This window comes from Sinohyriopsis cumingii, unplaced genomic scaffold, assembly GCF_028554795.1.
Source record: "Sinohyriopsis cumingii isolate HCF-2022 unplaced genomic scaffold, ASM2855479v2 utg000898l, whole genome shotgun sequence".
NCBI classification, from domain to species: domain Eukaryota; kingdom Metazoa; phylum Mollusca; class Bivalvia; order Unionida; family Unionidae; genus Sinohyriopsis; species Sinohyriopsis cumingii.
Genome location: NW_028315941.1, coordinates 1,291,055 through 1,304,988, shown reverse-complemented (window position 1 = coordinate 1,304,988; position 13,934 = coordinate 1,291,055). Strand labels below are relative to the sequence as shown.

Below are 13,934 nucleotides of genomic sequence, written 5' to 3'. Positions count from 1 at the left end.
TAGCAAAAGACTTGTTCTCCGGAGCAGATTGTGTAGAAAAATTAAATACAAATGTTATACCTCTACCACTAGAAATATTTATGTATCTTCTCCTAACTACCACCTCCACAAAGTCAACCATAATATTCATAATAACAATTTTCTCTATGTAACTATGTAATATTCTGTTGGTCTAAGGGAAGTTTTCAGGGGTGGTGTCAGATTACTCAGCCCTCCTCGTTTTACGCTACCCTCCCACGCAAAGTATTAAGCGCGAAACAATCGAAATGTTTCATACAGTACGTACTCTTGACAGCTAGATGGCTACGCTTGAAATTCAAGAACTGTCGCTGGTTCCGTCCCACAGACGCCTTGCCTACTTATTAACACTCCTCCTCCTCCCACCATATCGCCGCAACGCTATTCCTTGGTCTGCCCATGTATCTGTTTCCAGTGAATGCATTGACTATATTTCGATTACAAGATTTACATTATAGTATGGCTCAAACATTTATTTTTTGTTGTTGAAGAGGCTAATATAAACTTAAAGGGTCTATTTTCAAATGTATGCTGCTGATGCTGCTGTTGAAGATCGTGAGTTGTAAAAGTATTCCAAATTACATCTGTATAAATCAAGATGTTTCTATAGTTAGCAGTAAATCTTTAAGTCTGTATAGCTATCTGACTCTTTGTTGTAAGTGTGTAGGATAAAGTGGAACTACTTTTTATTAAACACGACTATAAAAGTGTAACCTATGTGACAGGGCCCCTAATGGCCGAGTGGTCTAAAGCGTTCTCCGTTACGGATCACTGCCATCTCACCTCTGTCTGCGTGGATTTGAGTCTAGGCTTCGGCTAATGTGGGTATGTGAGAAAGCTTGTCAGTAGCTTCTCGTGGGTCGGTGGTTCTTCCTGGGGTTTTCCCGGGTTCTTCCTGAACCTTTAATACTGGCCGCCATGCATAGCCTATCGTGTGCTGAAAAATGAAGTTAGACCCCACAACAACAACCTACGTGACATAGGAAAACTGAAAATTAAGTAAACCTTTGAATTGTTATACATTTGATGACACCATACACAACCTAGACATGAAATAACAACGGTATGAATTGGGTAGTGAATCAGCAGATGAAAGAAACACATTTTCAGACAACATTTAATTGGTACACATAAGTGAAAATTTCAATTAAAAAAAGTAACATTGAGAGTGAGGATAGTTGAAGAAAACGTGAGGATACTGCAAGAAAACTTTCAAGACAAAGATAATGTAAGGAAAAAGACATTAATATTTGAAAAACGACTGACGTTTTCATGGCAATACAATTTATCTGACAGTGCTTCAATCCGTTTACAGTTTAAAATGTCCATAAGCGGATTCATGAACCTAATTTAGTTGATTTTAACAAGCTATATACATAATATGTCCATTTTTTCTGATTTCTATTCACTAAAACGTTTTAAAAAATGTCAATAATTGCTACGATGTATTAATTTATTATGAAATCGGAACTTCGAAAACGAGATCTTATATTGCTCTATCTTTGAAAGGTAAAATACATGTTCTATACTAATATGCTATGGTTTACATACAATACCATAACAATCAGGGGCCATACATCATGATTGGGATCAACTATGGCCTTAAGTCTCAATTGACACTAAATTGTGGTCAGTCCATAAAATATATTGATTTATTGATTTAGAGATCATTTTAAATAATAGAGGATACTTCTGATGAAAGACAGTGGGCGCATGCGCTTGAGAATAAACGGATGATATGTAGGACCGAATCATATGCCCTCGCAACACCGATATATGTTTTACTGGGAGGGAGAAGGTGCCACCTTTTGCAATTGTTCCAATGCATCTAACCGTTGTAATTCGGCCTTTATGCAATGTGTATTCTGTCGTTTATTTTATTTCTTTTCCAATGTATTTGAATTTGGTGAATAGTAAATAGAATGTATTCGTACCAGGAAATCCAACAGAATCAAAAAGTGAATCCGGATAAAGGCTTTCATTAGCACATACACTCAAATACAGACACATATGGATACTATATTCTACATGATGGTAAAACAGGGAAAAAATTTTTTTGAAATACATTATGAAAACAAGACAATACAACGTGACAATACAACTTCCTACGAAAAAGCTATAAGAATTGAAATAAAAATGTGTAATCCATACTTATGTGAAAACAATTACTTCCTTGCTGAAATCAACACCAACTAAAATCGAACGTGAATTCCATTGTTACGTTTTAAAATTTATCCTCACAAAAATTAGAAACTAAATAAAGTGAAAGGTAGAATCCGTATTCATGTGGAAAACAATGATGAAATAGTTTGAATTATTGTATGGCAAAATTAGAAACCGATACTTATCTCCATTTCTTATATTTTATTCTCATTCTAGCTAACATTTCGCAGTCAATATTTTCCTTTCACACATGAAATATGATTTCATATCTAAGTGTACTACAATTAAAGTTCAGTATTTTGTAAAACTTTGTTTTTGATTATAAATTATCGTATTGGTTTGCTCGATTATGACAAGACTATATACCTAGGGCTCTAACACCATATTAATCATAGTTTATATGCCATGTTATATGAATTATGGAAGGGCACTCAAAAACCTACAAAACCATTACGAAATGATGAACATGTCAATATATTTGTATTGGTAAATATAATATTATCTTATCTACCCAACTTTATATTCAAAAACAAGTAGTCTATTTACATGACAAATATAAATGTAATGATATGCAGTATCACAAATATAAGAATTTAATTTATAATTAAAATCTATTTTACAGGGATTATGTTGATCAAACGAAAGATTTATAGAATATTCCAAGAGTCTGCTCAACAATTAAGCAGTAGAAAATTCCTGTTTCAAGGTATCGTCAAAAGTAAATTTCTCTTATTTCTTCACAAACTTGGAAATTGTGAGAGGTACATTAGAGGTAAATGGTATGTGTTCATTCGGTTTGAAATGATTGTCTAGTTTTACGTGTATATATAGATACTATTTCATGTATCATAAACGTTGTATTTTATCTAGAGGCAATTTTCCAGCCAGTGATATTATTTACCGTTATTATAAACATATGATCAAGAATCGTTTCCAATCAGTCAAATGTCTCTTTCAGACATCTATATAAACATATAATGTTCTAGACTTTATCTGCATCTGACGCTGGCAACATTTGAAGTCATTATTTAGTATAGATCCAATCTGAATAACATTTGTCATCTGAAAAACTTTCAGATAGTCGTTGTTGCAAATGACTTTGTTTCTAAACAAAATGGTCATGAAGTAATGTTTACCAAAAGGAAGTGTTTACATTTTGTTTTTAAAGAACTTTAACAAACCGTTTGATGCAAAAATATGTTGTGATACTCTCGTGGACCTTCTGTTTAATTACACATTTAAAAAGCGCATCGTGGAAATGATCTGTTATTGAGAAGATGAATCACTTTATTTCTTCTAATATAATATGTAACCTTCATTAGTGGAGAGCAACTGTGTAACTATTGATTTATGCGTATGAATGGGATGGGATATGCATGAAAAACAATTATATGAAACACGTGCATAATTGAGATTAATTAGGATAAACCTGTAAAGTGCAAACTACATGGATGCTATCTTTGCTACCAGTAGGAACATATAAATGATAATTATGTTTTGTACACATTTGGTTAAATTTTTATGTAAAGTATTCATTCCCAGGTAAGAACATTTGTTTAATATACTTAAAATAAAATGTAAGCACAAATATTGTTTGTTGTCACGAAAACATGTGTTCGCATTATTTGCATTCGCTCGAGGATGCGTAGGGAAAACAAACACCTATAAGTCGGACCAAAATAGTGGACAGTTCCAATAACAATATCATGTTGCAACAGTGCACTTTACAATTGCGAAATTAACACAAAGCCTAAACTTTCTATGATATATAGAAATATAATTTTATATTTAGTGCCAACATTCAATAAAATACGTAAAGATGTACTTTAAAGGTGAAGCATATATGTATTTTTGTTTCCCCTTGACACTTGTAGCGACATGTAACTTTTGAGAAGACTTTGCATCCTGCTGGTAAATGTTTTGTAATATATAGTGATATTGATATTTGAGAGGTAACACCGTACATTGTGAGCTTCGGAGATCAGAACATTTGCGAGTGCATTAAGAAACAAGATTTGTTCATTCACTATCAATGGGGATTTGTCTTTTTATTTATCTTGTTTGTTCCTCAAATCAGCGGCTAAATGTTGTATTAGTCAACAGGCAAATTTGTATAGTCATTATCGGATTCTTCGTGTCTGTTATGTATTTGTTCTTCAGTTGAACTGTAACTCGTGCTATTGTTTATTGTTTCATCGAAGACGGACAAAGCATCCTGTAAAAGAAAGAAAGATTGCATTACATTGTCTTGCTTCTACCATTTTGAGCAAAGAGGCAAAAATACCCAGATTGTAATAGAAATAAAAGTTACAGTATTGATGTGCACATATCAAGTCACGTATAACTTTCGTTCTGTATATTTCGGTGGGTTGCAAAAATGATCTAAGCGATTAGCCCTATATGCGCGCAGGTCAGGTAACCTATATTATTTCGGCAATGTGCCATATATATTGTGAATATTATTGTTTATCGAACTGTATATTTTATCGCAGAAATACAAGGGGAAACTTTAACTCGCATTGCAAGTTGTAATGAATGAAGAGAACGTTCTTTCATATTATTCCTACATCTATGGAAATATAACCTGTAGGTTATAACTAAATTAGTCCAATGATTCGTTTTTTTGTTTTGCTATTGTTGTTTGGGAGGGGGGTGTATGCACGTGTGTGTGTGAATGTCTGAGAGAGAGAGAGAGAGAGAGAGAGAGAGAGAGAGAGAGAGAGAGAGAGAGAGAGAGAGAGAGAGAGAGAGAGAGAGAGAGAGAGAGAGAGCATTTAAAAGCAACCTCATCTATAGTACTGTACGGGTTTTCCTGGCCCTCTTCCTCAAAACTTTCATTTTGAAGGTCGTTTATTCTTCCAGATTGAACGTCAGTTTTCCTGTCTTTTCGTACCTTTGCATAGAGAAATTCTAGTGTGATCCCATTTTCGAGCACACTCATATCTCCTAGCTGATTTTCTTCACAGCTAGAACTAGAAAAGCATTTTCCATTTATCGAATTATTGCCTTGAGTGCCATTTCTGAGGCCCCTACCCATTATATTTGAAGTGGGGTACAGCACCTGCAAAGATAAGTCACTCCTTAATGGGTGAAAGAGTCTTGTATAGAGTCCAAAATGTTATGTAAACTCCTTGATTTTCTTTTATGACTTGGATACTTTGGCCTGTAAAGTCCACCATTTGTATCGTCCTGTGTGTTAGGACCAGGTAAGTGACTGTTCTGTATCCTGGTTGTCCCTTGTGACGTGTGTCCATTTGTGAGTGTTCGAAGATTCATAACTAGTTCGTTCGGTGATTTGGAATCTATTTGTAATAGATGTATAGACGATAATGTAATTGGTATTAAATTCAACGAATACGTGCTAGATCTATCAGTACATGGGTGTCAAGAGATTTCAATATTTGTGGCAATATATGCCAATCCACTAATGGGTATGTCAGTGTTATTTGTGTAACGGAAGCTATAGTAAAAACTATACTTAAATTAGATGAATATTGAACAATTTGCTCCCATAAATATAACCTTGCATCTCACATGTTTAAATAAGAACCAATAGTAGAAAAGAGTTTTAAAATTGTGCATAAAACGTTTGAACCTAGTGTGCGTACAATGATTGGTCAACATACGTATCTTCTGATGGCAACCACAATATGCACTAAGTTTTATAGTAATCCACTAAAATGTGAAGAGTAACTGCATTTTAAAACACCGATATACTATCCATCCAAATGTAAGTCAAAAGGGGCTATACATCTAACAAAATTTGTTAGATCACAATGTTTTGACAGTAGGTGTATCGTTAGTTTCGTTGCGATTCATAAAACATGCAGAACATTTACAATATTTTTACACTGCATCCAGCTGCAGAGAAAAATGGCCAATGACTGTAAAATAATTGCTTTATATATATATATATACTCCCATCCGCAGACTTTCTACATTTACAATATCTAACCTTAAATATGAAAGTCAGTTTCGAATAATTTATTAAAGAATATTGTAATTTTATTGCTCGAAAGCAATTACTCACGAGAAAATTATTTAAAAATAACCAATATCACATATTCCAGAGAAAGAGAAAAGAAAGATATGATTGTTTGAGAGAGAGATAGAGAATATCGAACTTGTATTTGTTCAACTTCATGCTCTATGTTGTATTATTTGATAAGAAATCATATTTGTCATTTTAAATTAGCATAGGAAATGCATTGATAATATTTAACGAATGGCAGAAAAACGAGCACTTTTTCAGACAAACACAAATATTATCACTAATACCCATGTGTAGTATTAAAAACAATAATCACACATGCATTTGGCGTTACACTTGTTGTAAGTTTATATGCCTATATTTGATAAAGGAATGTTTATAATAGCAAATTAAATTGCACTGATACATTTTATCTAATGGCATGTACTTTGATAGACACATATAATAACAGTCTGACATCCCACACTTAGAAACCAATATGTACTGAGACCAAATATTTATTTTGATAATGATTTAGTGATGAACGGTTACAATTGGGTATGAGAGATGAAATATTATTTCTTCTAATTTTGAAGGGGTGATAATATTGTTTATTTTGTATTAATTTCCAGAATCGGCAATCTTAGGTGAATGAAAATGATAGGCCACAGGTAAACAAGATAGTTAAAACAGATTTGAATTTGAAATCTGATTGATGTCAATGGTGCCATTTAAATTTAGAGGTGTATGATCTAGAGATATAGTTGTTTCTAGCATTTTGTTTTTTGGACACAATGTCCATTGAAACGATAAAAAAGTAGAAGCTCTTTTCGACAACGTGGTCTAACATTATTTTGTGAGTTTTTGTGATAGATTGTAAGCATGTATCCTTTTTAGCCTATCATAAACCTTCTACTCATGAGAATCATGAGAATAGTTTATATGTACCAGTGTTAGATTGTAAGTAAGTATTTTTGCGTATGTGTTAATCAGCGCACACCCATTACTCTGATATATTAGTTTATAGATGTGGATGATTTGTTGTACGTATTTTTGCTAGTTATCAAATTATACGACTTCCCTATCTATACAGTAATGTGTAACATCGATTAGCCAAGAAGTAATGGATGGTTGGATAGATATATTTATGTATGTATGGATGCATTCATCTACGTACGTATTTATGCATGCATGTACACGTGAATGTTTATTTATGTATCTATGTAAGCGAGATCAGTGTTTTGAAAAATCTGATGGTAAAAGGCTTTTTTGCTTCAGAAGGTAAACTGATATCAGTTCATCGATCACTTTGAGAACTGAAGAAGCAGCGATAACTATGGACGTTTTGAGATCCGAGAACAAGCATCGCAAGCAAGACATTTTATGGTGTATAGATACAGCAAATGAACCCGTCAAAACAGCAGCTGACAAAGGTGTTATTTTTCTTTTGTGACAACACGATACTTATGGGTAGGACTTTTCGCTGTTGGCAGCTGGTAACTTAAACATTCACACACGCTTCAAAAGGCATCTGAATTGTTTCGTCTTGTAATCAAAACGACGCACCCGTGCCTCTGCCCTAAGGGGAAGAAGTGTGGGTCACCTACACGTCGATCTTTCACCAGTTATGTTAAAGCGATCCTTTCAGTACTGTATGTTATGAATCTTGTCGATGCAATACATTCAGCAGGTCTATTAAATTTAATCCGAGATGGATTTTCAGACTGTCTCGTGTGATACAAAGGTGGTACCGATCTCAACTCTTGGCCTGACCTTGTCGTTGGAACGCGTCCAATTTAGAATCTCATTACTTACAGATAGGGACCCGACACAGGACGTTTAAGTGCAAATTGTTTTAAGAGTCAGCATATCACCTTAACTCCTTGCTATATATTGCTTTGTATGTGTAAGTATTTGTTTGTAAGGACGATTGTCTGTTACCATAACGTAATATACTTGTTGTCCCTTTTATGTTATTTTGTAAGAATGAGCATCTGTTTGCAAGCAAAATATTTATCATCTTCTTGTGTGATATCCCTTTGACATGGATTCGTAAGCATATGGGTGTTGGTCTTCACAAGTGTCTGTCTACTTTGTGCCACATTCAACTACCGTACCCATTATTCCTTTTTTGTAGGTATGGGAGTTGGTCTGTAAGTTGATCATGTTTGTTATCAGTTATTATACCCCATACCTTTCATCCAATTTGTATTTGTATATGTGTGTACACGTTGAGTGTTTGTCAAAGTATCACGCCCTTCCTCCTGTAGACGTATTAGTTTATACGTGTGGGTTGCTATCATTGTGACGATTCGTCTTAGTTTGTAAAACAATAAGTGCTTATCTGCTATCTGTTAATAAGTATCAAAAGTTTACTTTGCTATTTCAAACATCACGCCATCTTTTGTTTATTGCGCATTATAGTAATATCCAACTTTATTCAGAATACTAATAGAATCTATGTTGAGGGTTAGCACCGAGACAAGAAAATCCTAGTCAAGGGACTTAGTACATGTCTGCCACACTAGGCACTGCCTCGTCGGGAGACAAATAATGCAGCCCTGCAAGTGGAATTTCATTGTCTTCTTGCAAACACCAACACATATTATGTTTTCACCAATTTTTCAAATTAAATTAAAATAATCCTGCACCTTTGGAACATAGTTAGCAGACTTAACAAATACATCATTAATCATGTACTATTATTGCCTTTCACTTTATATAAAGGTCTTCCGGTGTCGTATTCCTTTTTGAAAATTTGAATAATTATCTAAGTAGAATCTTGTTACGTGTTGTTAAGTATTGCACCATGAGTGTCTGGAGCAACAAGCAATTGTTTGTAAACACTGCACAGTAATATGACTATGTTAATTATATCAGAGGGGTGACCTGTTGACCCTAAGTACACAAATTCTACGGATAAGAAAAAAGAAACATAGAAACACTTGATATTATTACCGTATTATGACATTGAATCGATGGATATCATATAAAAATAACAATAAGTAATTTATGTATTGTATACGGATAACATTTAACGTTCATCAGTTCTAATTTGGAAAAAGGTCTATAGTAGCCAAATGTACGATACAATACTGGTTACACGGCTCTAACACGGGGTGTGTAGTAACTGTGAGGAGATTTCTAATTCATGATTTTTTTGGAAATTTATATTTTATTTCCTGGAAAATGGCAAGTTTTGCTATTACTAATGCAATGTTACGCTACATTGAAATCTTGTGGAATAGCACGAAGGCAGATGGATAAACCAATCTTATTTGTAAGTGTACGAGTTCCCATTTACGATTGCATTATCATGTTTGATTCAAGTGGGGCACACTAGGGGTGTTTGACAAAGTATGCATATAGCAGGTCTGACATTACGCATTTCTGGTTGTTGCCGGCTTTTCGATAGCTCGTCAGAGAATTGGGATCTTTTTAGTCAGTGCTGAGCGCGCTTGGAGTTGTATCAAATAGCTCGACTCCGTGTGCGCGTGTCTTTCTCCAAATATTTCGTATGGTGTGTTATCAATGCTGAATAAAGCTAATATTTCATCTAGAATCAACACCACACAGTTTCAAGAATGTTTATATATTCGTATTATTGCGCCATAGGCGGATCACAATTTGATATATCTATAGTACAGGTATATCAAATTGCTTATACCTACACTATGCTATTTTTAATATATATATATATATATATATATATATATATATATATATATATATATATATATATATATATATATATATATATATATATATGATTTCTACAGGAATGAAAGCTTACATTTTTTGTTTCGAGTAGATTTCTTCAACTGGATGCGGATGCCGAAAGTATGTTATAGTGACCTAGAAATCGATGAGCCATATCACCATCTATTATTGTACGTAAATTTATGTAAGTTCAAATTATATCCCGGATATTTGATTTTTATATTAGTAATTATCGCTAGTTGGGTGACTAATAAGAAATTTAGAGAATTATTTCAGAGGAAATGTGCCGGCTGCAAAAAGATTATTTTTTGTGCGTGGCTGTCTTTTTCTAGTGTGCTTGGTTTATGCTGTTTGGTTGCAATGTTCTAAGGCGGCCTATCTACTATAACAATAAAACAGTGATTTTTCTGGCTTTTTATGTTTGTCTATTTAGAAACTAGTTTGTTCGTTGTCAGTTTATTGCATGTATCTGTTTTAAACAGAGCCTGCTGTGTGGCGCGACCGAGTGCCCGGTAGTATAACTGGGTGGGCAAACTGGGCTCGTTAGCCTTGGCAGGATACCAGTCTAAGAGAAGGGAAACTCTGACTCAAAACCCGGGCAGATAAAGCTCGTTAGCCGTGTCAGGCAGTTCGTCTAGGAGAAGGAAACTTTGATTCAAAACCCACCAAGTCCCATCCATTGGATTATGGCTGCACTGCCTTGTGGATATCTTCGGGAGAAGGAAAGGCTACGGGAGTAAACCCAAAAAGGAAATCCGGAGTGGAGCCCCTAAGGCGGCTGGGGGTCGACTACGACCTCCTTCCGGCAGCTCCTGCTTCCAAACTGGTGCGAAATGTCATGCTCAGCATTCCTTTGGACCCCACCAGCAAGGACGAGAAGGGGGATCCTGACGTCTGGGCAGCCCAGGATCTCCATACTCCACGCCCAGGCTTGCTCCCTGGAGAGGACACTCCAGTCTCGCTACTGAGTGAGGAAACAACACGGAAGCTGACAGTTTACGGGTTATAAGTCCCACCCAATTGGCGTAGGGAAGGGGCGTCACGGGTCAGCTTTGACGGTGGGAGGGATCATCGTGTCCCAATGGCCAAATATCGCCCGCCTCAAGCTGGGCAGCTGCGGTCAATAAGGTGTTGACCCGCCATCGTCTGCCTGCTTCAGTGGGTGTCTGGAGATCAGTGTGTTGTTCAGCATGACAAGCAGACGGTAATTCCACACCAGACAAAAGAAACAAGAAACTAATAAAGAAGACGCCAGCTCTTCGATTTGCAAGCTGGAATGTGCGCAACATGTGTGCAGGCATCTCCGATGACCTCAGAGAAGTGGACGACACCAGAAAGACGGTCATCATCGATAGAGAACTCACCAGACTAAATATCAGCATAGCTGCCATCAAGGAAACCAAGTCCGCTTCTAGCGGTTCCCTCAGAGAGGAAAACTACACCTTCTTCTGGAAGGGTCGAGAACCTGAGGAGCCCTGTCAGCACGGAGTGGGCTTCGCCATCAAAAACAAACTCCTGGCCTCGGTTGAACCTCCCACAGGGGGACAATGAGCGTCTCTTGTCCATCCACCTCACCACTGCTTCAGGTCCTGTCAACATCATCAGTGTCTACGCCCCAATCCTCACGTCGTCAGAAGACGCGAAGGATCAGTTCTATGGGCAGCTGGACGAACAGATCAAAGGATGCCCCCAAAACAAACCACTATTCCTCCTAGGCGACTTTAATGCCAGAGTAGGTACGGACCACGAGTCATGGCCTACCTGCCTCGGATATCATGGCACTGGAAAGACCAACGAAAACGGTCAGAGACTGCTGAAGCTATGCACCTATCATGGCCTGTGCGTCACAAACACCTTCTTCAAGTGTAAGCCACAACACAAAGTGTCATGGAAACACCCCAGATCACATCACTGGCACCAACTCGACTTGGTCATCACCAGGCGCTCTGCCCTCAACAGCGTCCTCTCCACCAGAATCTACCACAGTGAGGACTGCGACTCCGACCATGCCCTCGTGAGCAGCAGATTGCGACTACAGCCACACACGCTACACCGCTCAAAACCAAAAGGACGTCCTCGCATAAACACTGCGCAGATGTCAGTCCCTGCCAAGGTGGAGGAGTATGTGTCCGCCCTGGACGAGGCTGTACAGGACCTGCCAGAGCAGGACACTACACCCAAGTGGAACGCCACGAAGGGTGCCATCTACAGTACAGCTATGTCAACGTTTGGCAAGAAGGAACGACCCAGCCAGGACTGGTTCAACGCACACCTATCAAGGATGGAACCACAAATCGAGGAGAAACGAAAATCCTTCATAGCTTACAACAAATGCCCTAATGAACGGACGCTTGCTGCTCTCAGAAGTGCCCGAAGTAACACCCAACGCATTGCTAGACAGTGTGCGAACGAGTACTGGCAACAACTGTGTGAAGGGATCCAGCGCAGTGCAGAGTCAGGAAACATCCAAGATATGTATAGTGGCATCAAGAAGGCTTTTGGCCCTACAGTGAAAGCGGTCGCTTCCCTGAAATCTCTGACGAGAGAGAAGATCACAGACCGTGGGCAACAGATGGCCAGATGGGTAGAGCACTACTTAGAGATATACTCCCGAGAAACGTCAGTCACCAGTGCAGCCCTCAGCAGCATAAAGAATCTCCCCACCATGGAAGAGCTCGAAAAAGTGCCAACTTTAGAGGAGCTCAGCAAAGCAATCGACTCCCTTCCAAACGACAAAGCACCAGGTAGTGACAGCATCCCGCCCAAAGCCATCAAACGTGGAAAACCAGCATTGATTAAACAGCTGCACGAGCTACTTTGCCTCTGCTTGGAGGAAGGAGTAGTCCCCCAAGACATGCGCGATGCTACCATTGTGACCCTTTACAAAAACAAGGGCGACCGCAGTGACGGTAGTAATTACAGAGCGATCGCGCTCTTGAGTATCGTTGGTAAAGTGTACACCCGCATCATACCCAACAAGCTGCAGTTGCTGACGGACCGTGTGTACCCGGAATCACAGTGCGGCTTCAGATCAGGCAGGTCGACAACAGACATGATCTTCTCCCTACGACAACTCCAAGAGAAGAGCAGAGAGCAAGGTCAACCACTCTACATGATGTTCATCGACCTCACCAAGGCATTTGACTTGGTCAGCAGGAAGGGCCCTTTGAACTTCTAAGTAAGATCGGTTGCCCCCAAAACTCCTCAGCATGATAATCTCTTTCCATGCAGATACGAAGGGAACAATCCTGTATGATGGATCCTCCTCAACATCCTTCCCAATTAACAGCGGCGTGAAGCAGGGCTGCGTGCTTGCACCAACACTACGCCTTCGACACGTCCACCGATGGCAGATATCTACACATCAGGTCCGACGGGAGGCTGTTCAACCTGGCACGACTGCGCTCAAAGAACAAAGTGAGATCTGTGCTCATCAGGGAGATGCTTTTTGCAGATGACGCAGCTCTTGTGACCCACACCGAGTAAGCCCTCCAGAGACTGGGAGACCGTTTTGCTGATGCCTGCATGCAGTTTGGTCTCACCATCAGCATGGAAAAAACAAATGTCAGCGTGCAAGATACCACCATTTCCCCTTCCATCAAAGTCAACGGTGTCACCCTGGAAGCAGTCAACAACTTTACCTACCTAGGGTCAACCATCAGCAACACTCTCTCGATTGATATGGAGATAGACAGAAGGCTTGGAAAGGCAAACACCATCATGGCTCGATTAACGAAGAGGGTGTGGGAAAACAACGCGCTGACAGAGCACACCAACGTCCGTGTCTACCAGGCCTGCTTTCTCAGCACCCTTCTATATGAAAGTGAGACATGGAGTACCTACAAGAGGCAAGAACGCCGGCTCAACTCCTTCTATATACGGCGCCTAAAACGCATCCTGAAAATCAGCTGGCAAGATCGTGTTCCACACAGCGAGATCCTGCAGAGTGCAAGTACCCGCAGCATGTACTCCCTGCTGAGCAAACACCGCCTTCGATGGTTAGGACACGTCTGACGCATGGAGGATAGAAGGCTGCCAAAGGACATACTATATGGACAAGTGG

The 13,934-nt window shown here is 38.5% G+C and overlaps 1 protein-coding gene across 1 annotated transcript in view; it reads right to left on the bottom strand.

The window, feature by feature from the left end:
* Window positions 1-1,192: 1,192 nt before the first annotated feature.
* LOC149773116 (uncharacterized) overlaps window positions 1,193-13,934 on the bottom strand; it is a 35,492-nt gene continuing 22,750 nt past the window's right edge. Inside the window, exons 7-8 of the mRNA XM_089946807.1 lie at window positions 4,967-5,483; window positions 1,193-4,396 (exon numbers count right to left, since the gene is read on the bottom strand). Of these exons, the coding sequence (XP_089802933.1) occupies window positions 5,263-5,483 (221 nt within the window). The 3' untranslated portion in view covers window positions 1,193-4,396; window positions 4,967-5,262. The remainder of the gene's footprint in view (window positions 4,397-4,966; window positions 5,484-13,934) is intronic.